The 22912-nt window shown below is 32.8% G+C and overlaps 1 protein-coding gene across 2 annotated transcripts in view; it reads right to left on the bottom strand.

Moving 5' to 3' along the window:
- Positions 1-255: 255 nt before the first annotated feature.
- Positions 256-22912, bottom strand: part of Ube2w (ubiquitin conjugating enzyme E2 W) — a 59607-nt gene continuing 36950 nt past the window's right edge. For both annotated transcript variants that reach the window (XM_046460543.2, XM_046460542.2), the window contains exons 4-6: positions 16768-16923; positions 13058-13133; positions 256-3744 (exon numbers count right to left, since the gene is read on the bottom strand). In XM_046460543.2, the coding sequence (XP_046316499.1) occupies positions 3731-3744; positions 13058-13133; positions 16768-16923 (246 nt within the window). In that variant the 3' untranslated portion in view covers positions 256-3730. The remainder of the gene's footprint in view (positions 3745-13057; positions 13134-16767; positions 16924-22912) is intronic.

Genomic DNA, 22912 nt, shown 5'->3' with positions numbered 1-22912 from the left:
GATTAAAAGACACTTCACCTACTTCAGATAGATCTCAACCATATGTAACAGAAGAGTACTATAGCTGATTTTGATAAAGAATCTTCAGAAAAGTAAAATATGGTTAATCCTCAATTTTTTGAAAACCAATTTATATATATATATTAGCAATTATACATAATTGTAAATTTTAAATATTCAGCTAAGATATGTACAAAAAAATTAATAAAAGTGAGATAGACAAACATAAGCAGCAGTAACCATAAAGGCTTAAACTAGTGACACTGAATTCTTTATTTAAAAAAATTTTTGAACACACAGTACCTCCTCTTCTCTTCTATTTTTAGGAAGAAGTTTTAACAAGTTGTAAATATCTCATTTCTCAAAAACAATAGGCTTTTTAAAAAATAAGACTTGATTACCAGAAACAATATGTAGTTACATACCATTTTCATATCACTATTCATTGCCATTATTTGTCAATTCATCTTTGATTCAATCTGGGAACAATTAAGCAGTCACTAGGTACCTGTTTTAGAATGTGAAGCAATTATCCACTGCAGGTATCTAATGACATATATATATATATATATGTATATGTATATATTTAAAATTCCGAAGGGAAAAAGTAATAAACTAGTTACTTTATAACAAATATTTATGTACTAACCAAAACAACAAGGATTAAGATCTTTTTCCAGTTGAACTTTTGACTATATAAAAGCTATTTTCAGCACTTTTTTCTGGGTATAAAAATGCTTAATTTCCCTGCGGGCTAAAAGGAAGCATTACACATTACAAGTTCTTTAGAGGTGAACATTAATTCCTTAAGAGCCACAAAATTTATTTTTAAAAATTTCCCTTAAAAAACTGAAAACAATCTTTTCTCATAAAACCTACGGCATTAATCCCTACTTGACAAAATTTTTTGAAAGGGCACCAAGTTCATGATCTAAGCATGCATAAAAAGGAACTGAATGTATTACTGTCTTAACAGAATTTGGCAAACAAGAATGGCCTAAAATAAATAAATAAATAAATAAGGAAGTAAAGAATACATATTTTCTAGGTATGAAAGCATATTCTGCAGGCCTAAAGCCCCAGGGAGGGAAGAGGGTATTAGTATATTCCTATATACATTTCTAGGTATTTTGGTTGTCTTTAAACAACACATTACAGAGATTTTTATTTTTTTATTTTTTCCTTATTACAAAGCCATTACTTGCCCTTGGAAAAGCAATGACTCAGTTAAATGTCTTATGACTTTTAATATGTAACATACACATAAAATAATTAAATCTAAGTGCAAAGGAATTTTCAATGACTCCTAAATTCAAGGGAGTACTATTAACCTGATTATGAATGGTTGGTGCTCCTATATTTAGGATATTTTATCTTATTTTCTTCTCTCTTAAGCCACAAAATGTACCGAAATCATTTGGTTTTCTTTTACTTTCCTCTGCTTCATTTTACTTTTATGATATCTATTATGTAGAGAGAGGTATGTTAAAACACTATTATAAAAACTCAACTGAGGCTATATAAGACCTATTAATATATAGTATAACATTGTTATTCTTTGACCTGGTATATTGATTCCTTTGGTGAATAAATGTCACAGGTCATTTCTTTATAAAAGGATTTTAGTAAGAGGATCAGCAATATGGAGAAAGATTTCCCACTCCCCCCTCCCCCAGAAAAAGATCAAGTTAATCAGTAGTTTAGAGCAATTATGTAAAATATGAAAATACGTAATTTACAGCTACAACTTTTATGTTAAAAGCTATTAAAAACTAAGAATGATCCAAAGTTGTCTTTTTAACTAGGTTAAACAGGGCAACTGATAAAACTGATAGTGATCACTGTGAGAACTCACATATATCTAGTAAAACAGAAAAAAATGCTTATAATTTTCTAAGTGGTAGTTGCTAACAAGCAGTATAAACAGTGTCCACAATTTGGTGGCTGGCCATGGTTTAAAACTATTTTCAAGTTGTTTCTACAGCAGACATATTTTTGAAGTCTACCCACCCCTGAGTTCAGCAATTATACTTTTAGAGTGTAAAATTATATGCCCTTAATTCACAACATGTATAAAGCTACAAAATGTCATCTACACAGAGATTAAAAACAATTTTTAAAATATTATTTACCAATTATTGATTGGATAGTTTTACTGGGGTACATATTTCAGACCTTTTAGCCAACTGGCTTTTATTTTAAAGCCCAAATTGATTAATAAATTCACTGAAGGATATTTCAAAAAGAGTGCAACAATAAGGCATTAGTAAAAATAACATTGTAGTAGAAACAGATTTTGCATATGTGAAAAGGTAATTTATAAAATACATTAATCACTTTTTAAAAAGAGAACCTAGTTGTAGTATCATTAACTTACATGGTTCTGAGAATGGGACCATTCAACATTTTTTTTTTAATAGAAAAACTTTATCTAGCTGTAAGTCTTTTCAACAAGAAAACAAAACAAAATCCTCCAGGAAAATCTATATGGCTGTGTGAGACAAATAAGCAAGCATACCATTTTATAGTGTACTTTTGCCTAAATTTTAAAATAAAAATGTCCACACTCTTTTGTTAAAACATTAAGCCTCTGTCAAAAATGTATTTCTTATTTTAGGGTACAGGATCAAAGAACAAGATGATACTTACAGGTAAAGAAATTTTACAAGAAAAAACTTGACAAAAGTTTTTCAATTAAAGTACTATAACATTCAAACTTGACTTAAAATGTAACAAAAGCAACAAGATTGCAAACAAAAATTTTTATGGATTTTCCAAACATAAATAAACGAAATAGTGTTTAGGCAGTAGGGCTCATGCTGATGGCTAGCAGGAAGTAACAGAGTGTAATCTATTTGGAAAAAAAAATCTTTAATGTACAAATAACAAGCCCAAATGATGGACTGCAGCAATTTATTCATCACTGCCATTTTTCTTACTTCCAAAATAAAGCCTTGATTAAATCACTCATACCCTATATTATTCATACCTTTACTTCAGAGATTGAGGAACTATATACAACAAATGAATTTATTTTCACCATAGGGATAACATATTGTACCTCTCTGCCAATGTTACTTGAAAACCTTCCATGTCAAAACAATTTGACAGCAGATATAAACAATTAAATAAATATGCAATGATCTTTCATTACAGTCCTTTAAAGACGCATGTTAATTCATGCTGTTTACCTTAGGATCACAGTGCATAGAATCCAAATATAAACAGTTGGGGTGACTTTCAAAGTAATGTTGGATCCCTCACTTTATTTATAATCCCACCACAGCTGATAAAAGTTCATTTCATAGGCCCTATCATGCATTAATCATTGAGTGGCAGGAGTTAATGAAAACTTTTCCTGTTACAACGTCCATTGCCGGCAATGAACGTCCCAAAACCACCAAGGAAGTCATTGTTATTGCACAATACATGAGGACCTGGAACTTTTCCAAAAGCTTAAAAAAATAAAAATAAAAAATGGAATTATATTTGACATTTCCTGACACCTGCATTAATACTGTATGACTAATAAAAGCATGTCAGTTGCGTGGACTGAACCAGCGATCAACATGCGCCCAGAATGCACACGAGTAAAAATGCAGTAAAAGGAAGTAGTCTTCATTGCCTATAGGTCACTTCCAGTCAAAGGTTAAAGTTCAAAGACTGAATGATCAAAGTGCTCATTTTCTCAGTAGGACTATCTTCTGCTAGGAGGATGATAACAGTGGCATCAACAAGTATCATCTTTAAGAAAAGGAGAAAAAAGATAATTAAAAAGAACGCATAAGCAAAATCTACAAGTTAGTCTAACAGAAAGTCCAATTTGTGTTCAATTATACAGTGATATGTTTTATTCCTTTAGTATAAAAAAGGTTGCACAAACCTTAAAATAATGTATTATTACTTTATATAGAACTAATATGCTTATAAGTTGAAACCATTATGTTAGCATATATTCAGGACGTAGCAATCTTAAGAGAATTCTTTTATAGGCAATAAAATTGTAACGAGACAGAAAGTAAATTCCTGCAATGCTATTTAACTGAATGTAAGCTGTGTCTTTAGAACATGAGGTAATTTAAACTTTTTCACCAATGAGATATGATCTCCAAATCAATCAATAGAAAATTAATGCTATTAATTTAATTTCCCTTTAGAAAATTTTCAGCAAGTATATATGTATGTATGTGTGTGTATACACACACACACACATATATGCATGCAGTGGTCACTTTAGAATCCCACAGAAGGGGCTGGGGGCTTTGTGACAGAGTGCTTGCCTAGCACGTGTGAGGAACTGGTTTGGATCCCTAACACCACATAAAAAAATAAACAAAATAAAGGGATGTTCTTCATCTACAACTATTAAAAAAAATTAAAATAAAAAAGAATCTCACAGAATTATTTTGTAATTAACTTCTGGTTACCTCAGCACATTATATTAAATGTAACATGGACAATTTTTTTTTAACTCATGATATATTTTATAAAATTATTTCACAAAACACATCCAAAAGATATTCTTCAGAAAGCAGGAAGACTGGTGGCAACGACAGGAGAGTATTATAAGCTGTAAAGAAAACTCAGAAAATACTGACCAAAAATATTTAACAAACTATTCCATGTCAGAATTGACATATTGCTATTAAAATTCTCACTCATAGAGACTAAACAAGAACCAAAACTCACTGAAGTCTCACTGCTATGCTGGAAAAACTCTTGGAGTATTCCATAATCCCATAATTTTGGGTTAATCTAAAGGGTGAATAATCTAAAGGATGAAACAGACCAAATTTTAAAAATAAATCAGGGGCTGGCTGGATAGCTTAGGGGTAGAGCGCTTGCCTAGCATGCTCAAGACTCTTGGATATGATCCCAGCACTAAAGGGAAAAAAAAAATTGTAAGGTTAGGGATATCTTAGTTACAGAGCATATGCCCAGCACAAGAAAGAAGGCCCTGGGTTCAATCCCCATGAACGAAATAAATAATAAGCAAAAATATCTAATTCATTAGAACCCTTTAAACTTAAAATAATATTTAAGAAAACAGTAGGCAGTTTCTATCCTTTAAGTTGCACGTGTAAGTATGTTTCTTAAAATTATTGTGGAATTTGGAATGAAGAACATACATGTTATAGACGTAGAACAAATGTAAGAAAATGAAGTTTTTTAAAACTTCATGTCTCCAATAAAATATCTTGAAGCAAAGTTTCTCGAAATTAATACTACTAATTTATCATTCTTCAATCTCTATGCTAAAAGATGGTACTGAATTCTACTGAATGTCAAGCTACTAGGATAAACTTTAAGACAACAGATGACAATGTACACAGTTAAGAATTAAGTGACAAAATTCAATTTGAACATAATGTTATCTAATTAATCACAACTAAGCTTGTATCCCCCAAACCATTTTTGGTAGGTGGTACATTAAGGTATTTTTATTTATTAGATGGTTCATTGTGAAAGTTTTCAGTAGACAGGCTTTTGCAGAATGTGCTACCAAAATGACTAGGAAATCTCTGTGAAGCTATTCTTCATATCCCAATCTCCATCTTGGGTCAGATGTTGAAAGGAGATTTAGGATTGATATCATATTATCTGCCTTAAATAAATACCCTAGCTTTGAGGAAAGAAACTTAATAAATATGTTCTGAAGATACAGTCCTATGATCTGACACCAGGACCCAAAGGGATTTGTAGGATTATTAATCCATGATGACTACGTGTAATCAAGAGTTCACAAATAAACTAAGTATAGAGACTGGTATGATTCAAAGCCATGGCCATCCTTTCCCTAAATAAAAGGGCCACAACTGAGGAGGATGGGGCTCATTTGTGACTACAAAGAACAGTTTGTACCTAGATGAAATGATTATTAGACACCAGGACTGTCACACAAAAAGCTGGAGTAAATCCACCTTAGATCAAGACAAACATAGATTTACAAAAAGTTATAAAAGACCATAATACTTTTAGCCTCTTAGCTAAAGTATCTGTGAACAAGCTAATAGCTAGAAAAATAAAATCACCTATTAATGATTTTGATTTTCTCTGGAATTATAGAAGCTCCTACTAAAATTGCATTCTTAAATATACAAATTGTAAGTTCCAAAGAAGTAACATTTACTATACCTAACTTCATTGTGCTTCTGGGAAATACAAATGAGAGAGAAAGCTGTATTAGATAAGAATGGTCATTCAAATTTTCCCCAGAGTATACATAGGAAACTAATCTCCATATACACTCCCTGGGACACAAGATTAGAAAAAAAGAAACACAGTAACATAGGTCAGTAGATATTAAGTGGGATGCTGCCACCAAGAAAGAAACTATATTTATAGTTATTTTTTGTCTCTCAAGAATTCAGGGAATTAAAGCTTTCTTTCATGAACTGATTCAGAGTAGGCAGATAATAGAATCCCTATGCAGCAGGAGCAGAGGGTACAAACTGTTTTAAGTTTGGCCTGAAAAATTTTAATAAGTGGTTTTATAACCTTAAAGGGTAAAACCAAAAGGTTTATAATATAGGTAAATCTATGACAGAAGGTATAAGGCGGGAAGAAAAGGAGTTTGATTCTACCAATTTGAGATAATTTTATGCTCCTGCATATAAATGAATATTCTACATAGCATATAGTCCATGGTTTAAAAAAAAATACAAAAACAAACAAACAAGATATTGCTCTACTCCTTGACAAATTAGAGATTTATCAGTTGGTTAGATGTGCTATTTAGACACTATTCCAATTTATTTCCTAAAAAAGAAATCAATACTCAATAACGACCTTAAGCTATAGTTTGAAACTGACCAATGTTCCAACTGTTTATCACTTTAAGGAAAGTGCTCCAAGAATCACAGATGTGGGTTTCTGTCTGTGGAAAGCAATTGCTCATGAAACTAAGCTTAACTATGCTGAATACTGGCCCCAGAAAACAAATGGCTTGTGTTATTAATGGATTCTATTTGGCTTACCTAATTGATATATATTTATGGTTTAACAAAAAGATAATTTGTACCTTTATCAAGAACAATTATTTTAACATATAACTTTGGGACCTCAATCATTCATTCTTTTGTGCACTCAATCAGATGAGGCCCTGTTTTCTAAGGAAGATTATAAGTCTGAATCACTAGTAAATTTCTCAGTTCATTTGTATGCTGAAGTGAGTTATCTATTTCATAAACCTATTTTGGTTAGCTTTTTTTTTTAACCCCATTCTCTCTGAGCAATTGATTTTTCAAAGCATATGGACCCCTGCCTTTAGTAGCAACACATAATACCTGCATTTCAATGCAGATATGATATTAATTCCTCAGTGAACAGAAATAGACTTCTGGAAAACACCTTGATAGTAAATGTCAAGTAAATAACAATTAAGGAAAGTATACTCACCAACAAATGCAACTTTTTATATCCAAAGACTCTCAGCACTAATATTGGTTATACTTTTTAAACTTTAATACATTGTATCGAAAAACCTTGAAAGAAATATGCATAGTAACATTATGGTAGCAGGCTTGACCTAATTTTCAAGGGATACTAATTAATAATATGGAAGATCACAAATTTACACTGAAAGAGGCTTTTTCTAAGAATCCAATCCTGGTATCTAACAGCTCAACTTTGGCACGAAAGCTGTCTTCCTCTTATACGACCAGGAGGCAATGAATTCATATTTTTATTTTAAGAGTGTCTCCATCCTGTGATTAACACCATGTAGGACAATTGTGGAGCCTGATACCTCAGACATACAACTCCATTTAGTTTCTAGAAACTGAAATGCTAAGTGTTCCAATAAGTTTATCTAATTCCAAGTAAGCTTTTGTTCAATCTCTGGTTTTGTTTTTTGTTTTGGAGGGTTGGGAATTGAATCCAGAGATACTCTAACACTGAGTTATACCCACAGCTCTTCAGAGACCCTAAGTTGCTGAGGCTGGCTTTGAACTTGCCATTATCCTGCCTCAGCCTTAGAGTCAGGAGGATTATAGGTGTGCACCACTGTACCCAGCTGACATCCGAAAAGTTTTAATAAACAAAGCTGACAGGCTGGGGTTGTAGCTCAGTGGCAGAGCGCTTGCCTAGCATGTTTGAGGTACTGGGTTTGAGTCTCAGCACCATATACAAATAAATAAAGGTCCATCAACAACTAAATGTGTGTGTGTATGTGTGTGTATTAAAATAAAAGTTGATGGGTTATGCTTTCTAAGACTATGACTACCTTCTTGATAAATTATCCAGATTCAACTATAATGCTAAGATAAGCTCTTATTCATATAGCTTACAACTGCGCCATTCTGATGTAGACAATAAAGTGCTACACAGTTGAAATGCCTTGAGTTTTTTTTTTTTTCTTCCTCTACAGCCATCCTAGTTGGATGACATCAACAGCAGCTCTACCATCTTGGTGAATTACAAATATTATTGTTCCTTGTTTGCATATGAAACTCATTTAAGCAACAAATTTGTCCCTTAAAGGGGTAATGCTGGCAGTGAATAACTTAGGTATTCAGGGTTCCAGCAGGAAGAGAAAATATATTTGGAGACAATAAAGTCACTGTAAGTCAATAAACCAAGGATATTTTAAACACAATTATCTGAAAATGAAAAAAAAAATTACACACACACACACCTGGGATTGGAGAATGAACTAGAATAATTACATTGAGGTGAATTAAAATCCAATGCCTTGGGCTGGGGCTGTAGCTCAGTGGCAGAGCACTTGTCTAGCATATGTGAAGAACTGGTTCGATCCTCAGCACCACATAAAAAAATAAACAAATAAAGGCATTCTGTCCATACACAGCTACAAAAAAATTTTTTTTAAAAATCCAATGCCTTGTAAAAATGGCTAATTTATATTGGGAATAAAAAGTATTACTGACAATATTAATTCCTGTATACACACAGGTTATTTTACATTATATAAGTAGTTCATTTAATTTGAAGCTTCTTTGGGGGTGGGTACCTGGCTTACATAGAAGATTATGTATCCCTGAAGTAAAAAAAAAAAAAAAAAAATACACCCTGTATCTTAGTTGGGAAAGCACAGATTTCTCAGTAACAGATAAATGTAAAAAAATCCTACTATGAATTGTACATCATTGTAAGGACTTATTTTTTCTTTAAGGACTTAATTCTTGTATTTATTTTTTCACTATATGACCTTTCCCAACTTCTTATTCAAAAGCAAGTAAGAAGAAATTCTAAAAGTATTCTTTGATAAAGAATTTCTCAGCTGTGCACTGTGGTGCATGCCTGTAATCCCAGGGGTTCCAGAGGCTGGCGCAGGACAGCGAGGCACTCAGAAACTCAGTGAGACCCTGTCTCTAAACAAAATATAAAAAAGGGCTGGGGATGTGGCTCAGTGGTTGAGGACCCTGGGGGTTCAATTTTCAGTACCAAAAAAAAAAAAAATGAACTTCTCGGTTAGGTGTGATGGTGCATGCTTGTAATTCCAGGGGCTTGGGAAGCTGAGGCAGGAGGATCATGAGTTCAAAGCCAGCCTCAGCAACTTAATGAGGTCCTAAAGCAACTTAGTGAGACCTCGTCTCTAAATAAAATATAAAAAAGGGCTAGGGATGTGGCTCAGTAGTTAAGTACCACTGGGTTCAATCCCTGGTACTTAAAAAAAAAAAAAAAAAAAACTCAATATTTTGAACATTCAACGTTCATCAACAACTAAAGGATACTTGAAAACATTTTTATCTTTTTAAAATTCCTTTTTTGGGCAGTGAGGAAGGAAAAACAGGAATAGTACCCTCTAACGATAGGGTGAGATTGGAGAGAGGGTTGTACTTTTAAAATATGCTTTTAAAAATGCATTGTTCTTTAGAGAAATGCAAATCAAAACTACTCTAAGATTTCCTTAGAGTAAGATTTTCTTACTCTTAAGATGTGGGAGAAGAGGCCCACTCATACACTGCTGGTGGGACTGCAAATTGGTACAGCCAAACTAGAAAGTAGTATGGAGATTCCTTGGAAAACTTAGAATGGAACCACCATTTGACCCAGCTACCCCCACTCCTCAGTTTATACCCAAAGGACTTAAAAACAGCATACTACAGGGACACAGCCATATCAATGTTTATTATCAGCGTAATTCACAATAGCTAAATTATGGAAACAACCCAGATGCCCTTCAGTCGAGGAATGGATGGGGAAACTTTGTTGTATATATACACAATGGAACATTACTCAGCATTAAAAGAGAATAAAATCATGGTATTTTCAGATAAATGGATGAAGTTGGAGAATATAATGCTAAGTAAAGCAAGCCAATCCCAAAAAACCAAAGGCCGAATATTTTCTTTGATATGAGGATGCTGACTCATAATGGCAATGGTGTGTGGGGAGCATGGGAGGAATGGAGGAACTTTAGATAGGGCAAAGGGGAGGGAGGGGAAAGGAGGGGGCAAGGAAGTAGAAATGATAGTGGAATGAATTAGACATCATTACCCTAAGTACATGTATAAGACAAGAATGGTGTGAAAATACTTTGTGTACAATCAGTGACTTGAAAAACTGCACTCTATATGTATATGAGTAACATGAACTAAATTGTATTCTGCCATCATGTATAACAAATTAGAATAAGTAATTTAATAAAAAAATAAAAATGCATTGTTCTGCTGAGCACAGCAGTACATGCCTATAAATTCCAACTTACTGGGAAGATGAGTCAGAGGGGGATTGCAAGTTCAAGGCCACCCTGGACAACTTAGTGAGATCCTGTCTCAAAAAATAAAATGGGCTAGGGGGTGTACAACCCATGTAAGAGTGCTTACTTAGCATGAGCAAGGGCCTGGGCTCAATCGCCAGTACTGACAACAAGAAACAAAAACAAAAATGAAACACACATACACACATATTAAAACAAAACAAAAAAAAACCCACTTTTTTCCTTTATTATATTTTTAAAAAAAAATTTTTAGATGTTGATGGACCTTTATTTTATTCATTTATTTATGTGTAGTGCTAAGAATCAAACCCAGTGCCTCACACATGCTAGGCAAGTGCTCTACCACTGAGCCACAACTCCAGCCCCTCCTTTATTATATTAAAAAAAAATGATCCACAAGAAATATTTTATATATGAGGTAAAAATTTAAATTTATTCCTTCCCAGATGATTTAAAATAACCTAATTACTAAATAATCTTTCCCCTTTTCAGTGATTTTTAATGCATTCAACAAATCTCAGTATACAACAGTCTAAATAGAGTAATTCTATACAATAATTATATATGTATATAAATATATATGTTTAGTTGTAAGTGGTATCGTAGGACACAATACCTGTATTATTTTTAAGTAGTACTAAGGATCAAACCCAGGGCCTCACATGTGCTAGGGGAGAGCTCTACCCCTGAGCCACAAACCACCCCAGCCAAAGATCTACATGTTTTTTTTAGACTTTTTTTTTTTTTTTTTAGTTGTAGATGGGTACAATACTTTTATATTTTTATTTATGTGGTGTTGAGGATTGAACCCGGTGCCTCACGCATGTAAGACGAGCACTCTACCACTGAGCCACAACTCCGGTCCCAAAGATCTATTTTTAATGTTTTAGTGCCTGATAAATTCTCCTCCATTACCTTTATAGTTCAAACTTCAAGCTTTGCTCTTACATTTATTTTTCCAAAATTTTAAAAAACCAATGCATATCATTCCGCTAGATTCTTACTGAAATTACATTTTTTTAAGAACAGTATGTTTTCTCATTAAAGTATCTCTGCTTTTTTTATAGTTCTTAAAAACTTTTTTTTTTCTTTTCTTTTAGGTCTCAAGTATTTCTCATTAGCATTATCCCAAGTTTTCATATTTGTGTAGCTCCCATGAATGGCATTATTCTTTCACTATATTTTCTAATTTTTAACTGCTGGCATAGTGCCATTACATTGACTCTATTTAAACACTTGGAGAACTAAAGTTTAAAATTCAATCATTTTATGTGAGGGTAGAGAAGGTTTCACAGTATATGGAAAGATAAGGGGAGAAAGGTCACATTCCTGTTAGTTTTGCCAATTCTGATTTCCGGAAACCAAAAACCACCATAACCACCAACAACTGGGAAAACAAATAATTTTTTTTGTATACAAAACCACACAGAGTGATTTTTAATCACTTGCTTCAAAGAGTACACTGAGAAGGCTAGTGCCCAATGGTAAAAGATTTGTCCAGCAGGCATAAGGCCCTATAATTGAATAAACCCCCACTGCACCCCATGAAAAATAGCACATAGAAGAATATCAACTTTTTGCTTTTAATTTAAAATACCTCTTTCAGGAAGCACTGAGATTAGTTTAGAAATGATTCTAGCAGTTCTGAATTAGGAACAACAGACACTTGAAATTATTGAGTACTTAACAAAGGTCAAATTATCAGACCTCAACTTTTTTGACAAAACTTTTTCTTTTTAGTTCTACATGATAGTAGATTCTATGTAGATATAATTTATACAATCATGGAGTATATCTTATTCTAATTAGGATCCCAGTCTTGTGGATGTATATGATGTTGAGATTCAGCCCAACCTTTTTTTAGGGATAATACAATCCAGAAAGCTTTATTTAACAGGACATCCAACCCACCCCACCCGCCAAACTATTAAGAGTAACAGAATTAAGTACACAAGGCATCAAAATTACTTCCTTAGCACACACAAAGCCCTGGGTTTAATCCTTTCTGCAAAAAATTAAAAAAAAAAAAAAAAAAAAAAAAAAGGAAAAAATCTACCTTTAATGACAAGTTTCTTAATAGCTAGGTTCTATTTGATCTACAGATTATTAAGGACTTCCTTTGTGCAGTAAAATGGTGTCAGAAAGTTACTATAATGCCTTATTTTACTTATATGATGGCTATGATTTTGTTTGTTCTACTAAAAATCTAGTCTAACTTATCCATAAAATATCTTGTAATACTTTAAAAAACTATTGTTCATATTACAAATATATATCAATTATATCTTCATTTTCCCATCTCTTAGAAAAACAGATATATACTCTTTTAAATCAAAATACTAAAAGTTATCATTACAAATTAAAACTGCTTACCATGATACCACCATTTTGTTTTCTTTGGATTCTTGTTACATGTTCGCACATAAAAAGAATTATCTGGTGGTCTTCTCTGAAACAAAAAAAAAATATATGAGTTTAAGTAGGTAAGTTCTAAAATAGAATAACTAAAGGGGTGATAGTTTTAATAAAAGCTTAAGCAAAATTATTAAGGAATATGTAAAAACAATATAAACATGACAGCATAACTGAAACAATAAAAACTATAAATGTATTCTGGAAATGTGGACTTTTGACACCTAAATTGCTACAAAACAAAAAAACGAAAAAAAGAATAGTGTTGTATTTATGTGTTCTGGGTTAGGTTCCACTGGAAAATGCCCATCAACCAAAAGAAAGATAATAAGATATTTGAAGCCAAATTTGTTACAGCTTACTTCCCTATGTAATAATTGCTTTTGCAAACTAATTAAAACAGTAAAGACTAATTAAGGTTGTCTGAAGAACTACAGCAATCTATAAACCTTCACAAAGGTTTATTACTTTCTTGTTACATCATATCATTAAGAACAGACCCAAAGATCAAGACACTGGCCTGTTAATCATATGTACAGACTGAAATAATATGAGCAACAATGGAAAGAGAATATCAGAAATAGTGATGTCAACAACACTCAAAGTAGATTATGGAAGAGATTTTTCCTGCAAACTGTTGGATATTAACTAGACAAAAGAAATATGAGATTTTCTAAAAAGATCTGGAAACGTCAAATTTATATTATTAAAGTTATCAAGGGAATGTTTATAAATCATATGACAGATATCCTCATCCATTAGCTTCCTTTTGTCTACTTTCAGAACTATTATGACAATGATTTCTTTTGCAGTTTCAGACTTAATTTCTGCTTAGCTAAGCTAATAAAATGAAATATAAGGGAATTCTTTATGAGGCTAATCAAAAGAGACATCATTTACAGAAGGCCCACTGAGAAAGCAATGGTAAGAAGGACTACCTATATAGCAGAAAAGCAGTTAACCTGACACTTCTAAAATCCACATATATAACTATCATCTTAGTTGAACCTCATAATGTCCTTAACTATGAGTTTATATTAATAGTAATTTCATTTGATAGAGAAAGAACATTTGAGGGCTTGGGTTGTGGCTTAGTGGTAAAGTACTTGCCTAGCACATGAGAGCACTGGGTTCGATTCTCAGCACCACATGTAAATAAATTAATAAAATAAAGGACCATTAACAATTAAAAATATATGTGTGTGTGTGTGTGTGTGTGTGTGTGTAAAAGGGGGCCTAGGTTGTGGCTTAGCAGTAGAGTGTTGTTTGCCTAGCACGTGCAAGGCCCTGGATTCGATCCTCAGCACCACATAAAAATAAATAAATAAATAAACAACCCCAAAAGAACATTAGAGCACAGATGTTAAACTATCCCAACACTTCCCTGTTGGTAAATTTGAGAAAACTCCCAGAAAAAAATCTGTATTATAAAATTATATTGCTATTTCCTTTCATAGAAATCTAGTGCACTGCAAAATAAAAACAGTAAGTACTTAACAAACGTTTTTTGAATTGTATAATATATCACAAAAATTCTGACTTCTAGATTATCATCTTGGTTAAATGTATTATAGAAAGATTCTACTTAAAGTTTATCAATAATTTAAATGATTAGTCTTTTTTTTTTTTTTAGTACTGGGGATTGAATGCAGGGGGGCTAAATTACTAAACCACACTCCCCAGCCCTTTTCTATATTTTATTTTGAGACAGGGGCTCAATGAGTTGCTTAGGGACTCACTAAATTGCTGAGGCTGACTTGAATTTAGTGATCCTCCTGCCTCAACCTCCCAAGCCATGGGATTATAGGCATGCGCCACCATGCAAGCTAAATGATTAGTCTTGTACTAAGTATGCAAGAAGCACAAGTAGCAGACAATTAGAATGAAGGGAATGATGTACCATGCTCTGGTTTTTAAGAGGAAATCAGTACAATTAAATATAAACAGAAGTTAACAATCACAAGGCCCCTGCAAGAGCTATGTGTAGATACCACTGTTCATCAAGTCTTAGTAACTTTTTAAATTAAATCCTACAGTTACTCACCTAACTTTCTTATGGTCATTAAGCATAAAAGAAATAGAGAGAGCCCTTTAACTGCAAAGTGCTCTGCACATAAATTTAAAATATGTGCACATATGTGTTGGGGGGTGGGCGAAGAGAAAATACAAAAGCAAGAAATGAAAAAGAATTGTTAACAAAATTAACAAAAGCTCAATTGCAGCTTTAAAATGCAGCTTAGAAAAACCCACAACAAAGAGGAAAATGAAGTTAAAAAGTAACATTAAGCCAGGCTCGGTGCTGCATGCTTGCAATCCTGGGGACTCAGGATTGAGATGACAGCCAAGTTCAAGGCCAGCCTGGGTGACTTAGAGGGAACCTGTCTAAAAATGAATAAATAAATAAAAAAGGGCCGGGAATGTAGTTTGGTGGTATAGAACCCCTGTTTTCAATCCTCAGTACTGGGGGAGGTGTGTGTGTTAATATTAGATATATACGCCTTATTTCATCTAAGATATGTTTTTTTCTGCACACTTTAATATTCCTAAATAGGGATATATGTCTTTTAATTATGGTGTCATAGTTTGCCAGTGTTTTTCTTATATGATACATATAAATTGCATATAAAGGGCTCTTAATCCCATAATTAAAAAATACAATTCAATCCATTATTTCCCATTATTTGAACAAAGAATGGTTTTCTTTGTTTTTTAAATTGAACATCAAGAAACTTCTTATGGACCTAACATTCCAAAGTCACTTTGTGAAACAGTGGCTTAAGAATGTTTCAGATTCTTCATAAATTATCATTTTAAAAATAACTATTTATCTTAAAGGTTCTCTAAATGCTAATAAAAAACCAGCAGTCCATCAGTTTAATTTGGAGAAGAGGAGACAAAATGCTAAACACAGTCTAAGGCAAATCTGTTCCTCCTTTTAGCAGTACAAAAGGAAACCCTTGTGGAAAAGAGACTTTAAAATGTACAAATATATAAATATTAAGCTACACTAACCCTTAAGCAGAAATGATAAGAGGGCCAGAAACAGGATTCAGATAACTTTAAAGGGTATGCTAAATTTAACTCATGAGATTTTTCATTCTGGGCTTTTCCCCATCTCCACCAGAAATACAAGTCTGTAGAGAAAGGGAGTAAGGAGAAGAGAAGGAAAGTCCTGAAAATTCTAATAGTAACGGTCTTTTTCATTCAACCTAATCATTTGGATAGTAGAGTTCTGATCTCTGGGAAATAAATACCCTAAAAGGCTGAGAGAATGGGAGCTGGCAAAGAGGTGACAGGAACTATACTTATTTCTGGGTTTTCCATTGGGAAATCTAGAAATAAGAATTTCTTGTACACTTTGCCTCGTGCATGCTTATGGAAATAAAATTCAGATTATTTAATAACATGTGCACAAATTTTCTTAAAACATAAAACAGTAAATCTGACTCTTAGCCCATATAATGTTTAAAATTTCTATTTGAAACTTCATATGTGGAATGAAAGATAATCAAAATAACTTTCTAACTTATTACTAAACATGACATTCCCTATAATTTTAAAACAAAAAACATGAGTCCTTCCTTCAAATAAAAGTAATTATGTATTAAAATTGTTAATCTACCTAAACTGAAAGAAGAAATATTATCTGGAATAATTCTGAAAAGTCCTACCTTTTCTTTGCAGCTGGAAAGCATGCTAATAATGCTAAGACAAACTGACTGGACTGAGAGCGCTGGGGACCAGTCTTCTGTTAGAATGGATAAACAGATATGACCATTGCTATAAACATGAGGATGAACAGGAATATTTTCACCAGTAAACATGACCTAAGAAAGAATAAAATTCCATTAACACTCAAATATCCTCTACTACCAAAAACTAAATATTCTCCACATATAACAAGTTTTGATTAAAAAATAAAAACAAACACACCAAAATTAGTCCCAGGAAAAGGATAAACAACTGATTATTTATTTTCATTAACTTAGTAAGAACTAGTTTCAATGAATGAATGAACATGTTGTTGGGAGTGGCTGAATTATTTTATATTTCAGTTACTTTTCATAAATTCCCTTTAAAATTTTTAAATTTCAATGTATTTGTTCACTAGTGAAAGAACAGTTTTTCAAATTCGACTCATTATTCTCTGTATATAAAAATCATACACTAAAATTCCCAACAAAAGAATTCAATTTTGAGGCAGTATTAATTACAGGTAGTAGGAATGCCCCCTACCATTTGCAACAATGCTCACACCTGATGTATATATGCAAAAGGAAATAACTTCAGTATATTCCAACTTCCCTCACACATCTGGCTATTCACCAACAAGGTTGAATGAATCTTCCAATTACTTGATATTTTTCTTTACCTTTCCTTTAAGGAGTACATAAAAATTTAAGAGTGAGATATTTATTTTTGGAGTCCTGGGGATTGACCCTTGGATCTCATTCATTCCAGGCAAGCACTTTGCCACTGAATCTACATCCCCAGCAAAATTATTTTTATATAAAAGTTAAATTTATGTAACCCACCAGTCTTTTAAAGTTTATATGTTAGTACTGCTGCAATTCACCAGGATCTTTTTTTTTTTTTTGGTGGTGGTGCTGGGATTGAACCCAGGGCCTTGTACATGCAAGGCAAGCACTCTCCCAACTTAGCTATATCCCTAGCCCAGAAATTCTTAATTACTGATCTTACCCTAAAAAGAAAAAACCAAACATTACTGGAAGATCTGACTAAAAACACAAATTCAGGGTTCTTACTTTAACAGGTAGATTCAGTAGGTTTGATGAGACTTTTATAAATCTCATCAAGTACAAATTAATAATTCCCAAACCAGACTTAAATCTCTCAGCCCTTACAAACTATCAAATGTAGCAGAATATCAGTAAGTATGTGTCCTATATTAAGTTATGACAGAAACTCATAAAATATACATTGTTCTTCACATACATTTTGTTTTGTTTTGTCTTTATGGAGAGAGAAAAGTATGCCCATGTTTTGAATGTGAGAGGAATTCACTATAAGATTTGTAAATATTTTTAAGCTATAGTTATAAATCTAACTTTATTACAATTTTACAAATATTTACATTTTAATAAAGCAGTATTTTCATACAATTTGTAGTCTTCTAAAATTTTAGATATACTAACACAAAGAACTAATTTTCTTGGCTGAAGCTAATATATAAGAGAAAAATGATTATTTCAAAAGTATGATTTTTCCGTACTTGCATAAACTTTTTTTTTTTTTAATTTTCTCTTTTCCTTTAAAATTCTGGCTATATACCTCCATTCCCGCTTTAAAAAAAAAAAAAAAAAAAAAAAAGGTTAAAATAAAGCTGAAAAATAAAGCTTTAAAGTAAGAGAAATCAAAGTTATTTGTCCTACCCAATTACAAAAGACACTCTAGCTATATTCTACCAATGCCATTTATCTCAATTGCATGTATCAGACCTACTGTACTCTTCACATTTTTACTAAAAGTATTGCTCTATATAAAGAAATAACTGCACAATAATCTTGCAGTTCCAGTTCCACATTTTTAGTCTGTCCACAATTAGTTTTTTAAATGAAATTTTATTTAATAAGTATAAGCAATAATTTATTATATGCATTTGCACAACATATTGTAGATGTCTAGAATGGAAATTTACAAAATTTCACAGAATGGGGATTTAATTTGGAATATTCATTTTGCCATAAAAAGCTCTTTTGATCAGAATGGTATTTTCATTAAGAACACAAGCAATGTCTCTAGAGATTATTCCCTGGCCACAATTACTTTTTAAAGCAGTCCCCCCGCCCTCCCCTAAGTCTCTTTATCAACAAGAAGAATAATGCTCTTAAAGTGCCAAAAAAATAAAGAACTGCCAAGTTATCTTCTTAGGCAAAAACAATCAGTATATCAGCAACCACTAAGGAAATACAGACAGACAAACAGGAAGGTTATCATGACATGCTTTGACTAGACAATTCACAAAGCAAAAGGAAAGCAATATTCTTCTTGGAGAGAAATTTTTTTTTTTTTTTTTGACTGAGGATTGAACCCAGGGGTGCTTAACCACTGAGCCATATCCCCAACCCTTTTTAATATTTTATTTAGAGACAGGTCTCACTGAGAGTTGCTAAGCGCCTTGTTAAGTTTCTGAGGCTCTCAACTTGCGATACATCTTCCTCAGCCTCCCAAGCTGCTAGGATTACAGGCGTGTGCCACCGCTCCAGGCTTGGAGAGAAATTCTTATAAATTAACTCATGTGACCTGAGAGCCAAGATGTATGCCATGAGCAAAAGGAAATCAAGACAGAAGAGAAAGAAAAGGAATGAGTGGTAGTAGACGACACCTACAGCAAAATCAGCACTCTATAAACAGAAAAGAAAAAGAAATCAAGAAGAAATAGCTCTGAAGTCAGAGACTGAAATAAAAGTAAACCCAATCTTAATAAACCCTTATATTTAAAAAGCAGAGGCATTTTAACATGCTGCATGCCACGCAAATGCATTCAGTCTGAAACCTGTAGCAACCAAAAACAAGAGAATTCATTATTTCCACATATTATAGTAAATCCTAGGGCCTAACCTGCCAGTTACAGAATTTAAGAAGTTTGGCTAAACATGGGAAGGTTCAGTTTACATGCCAGAGGTGAGTTCCTGCAATGAAAGAAAAAAAGTTTTTCAACAGTTTATATTTGTGTAAAAGGCTGGTAAGTACAGTTTCTACAGTTGTTTTTTTTTTTCCTGTAGTTGTAGATAAAAAAAATATTTGTTTATTTTTTTATGTGATGCTGAGGATCGAATCCAGTGCCTCATGCACACTAGGCAAGCGTTCTGCCACTGAGCTGTGGTCCCAGCCCCAGTTTCCACAATTTTAATGTAAACTTTGTTACTACGATTTTCTCATGTTATGGGGGCAGTAACCAAGGCTGAATTTCTTCAAGTGCAAAGAATTATCCATCCTTATTTATTTAATACTAAGTACAAGCCCAAAGAGGACATTTCAGTATTTTTAATGCAGCTAATTAGAATGCTCAAGAAATTTGTTTCTGTTTAGAGTTCAAACTATTTTTAGGGTCCCAAGTAGCTGATAAATCTATCTAGGACTGATGTAACAACTGAATACAATGGATCTGAAAATAGTTCAAGGGATTTGAATTTTGTTTTAATTTATTCAGATTCAAACTAATTCTACAGATCAAAACAGTTAATAGCTGAAAATTGTACACATTTCCCATTGCATAAACCAAATTAACTAAAAAGAGAATTTTTGAAGACATTTTAGAAAAGAAATCTTAGATCTAATGTATATAAATAACTGAATTTCTGAGACTGTTAGAAGTGCTTCTCAGATGTCTCTAAGTTTCCAAACATCTCCCTATCAGTGTGGTTCATTTTTCAAGAGCAGATGAGAAAGATAAGAGAGAACTATGCTCAGGATAATTAGGGAAGTAAGTATGCATACTCTACACCCAACCTAAAATTTTAAGCAGGTGAACCTCTGGGTAACTTTTGGGTACTGTGCATGCAATATCTACTAAAATCTAAACTGAAAGCCACTACAGTGATAAAAATCTAAAGAATGAATACTGCTCAAATTTGACATGGTCTAAGAATAGTTCAATCTTATAATTGCCAATATTTACTTTGCCTTAAAAAAGATTAATCAGTAATTGAAACTAGATCCATAATTGTAAATAATGTTTATAAGTTTTACCAAAAACTTCAGCATTATTACTAAGAACAAAATAAAGGATTAAGATCAGTTAACTCTAATATGAGAATTTCTCAATATCAGGGGCTGGGATTGTGGCTCAGTGGTAGAGCACTCGCTTAGCACATGTAAGGCGCTGGGTTTGATCCTCTAAACCACAGAAAATAAATAAATAAATACATACATAAAATAAAGGTATTGTGTCCAACTACAACTAAGGGAAAAAAATTTTAAAAAAAGAATTTTTGAATATTAAATGCAATAATGAAAGACCTTAAATATTGAGATTTTATCACAAAGAGGGCATTCTGTATTCTGATTAGTCATCTGGAGGTAAAGGCAGTCACCTAATTATAATGCACCCAGAGAAAGGCTAATACGATTTCAAGACAGATCAAACCTGTATATATAATAAACAACACAAAGTTATAAAAGCTGATGTCTATAATCTGGATACCAAGGTTCCTCTCTATGGATAACATGAGGGAGTGGTAAGCAGACAATAGTACTTATTACAACTACAAAAATTCAGCATACAAGCCGAGAGTTTAGTACTGTAATAAAAACTAAATCATATTTAATTACATATGATTTTGATAGTTTAAAATAAAAGATAAATAATTCCATAAATAACTAGGCCTTAAAATGTTATCACAGTTTTCAATGCAATTCTCCCTTTTGAGTCCTCTATTATATATCAGCAGAATCAATATTAATCGTTTTCTCTGGGATTCCACAATTATCTCTACCATGCAGCTCTACATGTATTGTAAAGACAAAATTCTTGGACAAGATGAAATTCAACTTGAATTCTTTGATGGGAGTCATTCTTTTCCCTTTATACTTGTTTGTCTATTCTATTAGTCTTCTCCTTATTTTCCCTCTACTTCATCCCCAAGTTATATAGGAGGTACAGAGGAAAAGCAAGAGTTAAGACACTAATGACTAGGGTTCATTGTTCAACTTCTTGCTCTTCAGATGTCCTGAATTTTAGGCAATAGAAATTGTTATTCAAGAAAGCTTGAGCTGGACATAGTTACACATGCCTGTAACCAGTGACTTGGGAGGCTGAGACAGGAGGATTTCAAGTTCAAGGCCAATCATGGCAACTTAGTGAGACCCTATGGCAAAATAAAAAAATGAGAAAGGGCTGGAGTGTAGCTCAGTGGTAATGTGCCCCCTGGGGTTTAATTCTTAGTACCAAAGAATAAAAAAGAAAAGAACACAAGCTTGATCACCATTACATGAAAGCGAAGAACTACACTAAATATAAAAGAAAGAATGAAGACACCATAAAAACAGGTTTTGGATCCCTGTAACAAAGTGGGGTCTGTATAAGGAAGGTGTAAATAGGAGGAAGGAATGAGGAGAAGAGTGATTATTCCTTTCCCCTACTACTTCTAAAAGTTTTAGACAAGGGAGGTGTAACTTTGGCATTGTTCTTGGCATCAATGAGACTTCAGGACCACACAGAGTTCTCTTTACTGTTTAAATAAATATTCCTCATAATATTTCTAAAATATCTATAGTCTTTTCAACAGAACTTAGATTTGAAAAGTTTAACAACAACTGTAACTGAGACACTTACAAAGTAATAAAGATGCACTTCAGATATACTTCTTTCAAATAAAAAATTTTGACAAAAGAAGGAGTATACTTTATAGAAGGGACGAGCTCCTAATGTGGAGAAGGTAGAAAGGAAAAGCAAGAGTTAAGACACTAAGCTTGAGGCCTTTAAGTTTGATTGGAGACTGACTAAACATCCAATGCCTATCAAATAAATATCTACTTCTTTCACATTACAAGATTCTCTTTGATTAACCTTAAAATATCCTCCCAATCACTTCTATACTCCTTCATGTATCTATACATAAAAGTACAAGAGCATATGTGTTCACAAATATCCAAAAAGACAAAGTCCTTTCATGTCTTGCCCTATATATTTCACATAAACTCTTTTGTGTCCTTTGAAACCCAGTTCAACCATTTCAGATAGGTTTCTTTATTTCCTTAGTCTTCTCAATTAGACATTACTTTCCCTTTTGCTCCCAAAGCCTACAATTCACAATTAAATTTATTGTCCCTCATAGTTTTCTTTTACACCTC

This window comes from Marmota monax, unplaced genomic scaffold, assembly GCF_021218885.2.
Source record: "Marmota monax isolate L192 unplaced genomic scaffold, Marmota_monax_Labrador192_F-V1.1 WCK01_AAM20220418_F8-fsc00063, whole genome shotgun sequence".
NCBI lineage: Eukaryota > Metazoa > Chordata > Mammalia > Rodentia > Sciuridae > Marmota > Marmota monax.
Note: the sequence above shows the minus strand (reverse complement) of the source record. Positions and strands in the feature narration are given on the sequence as shown.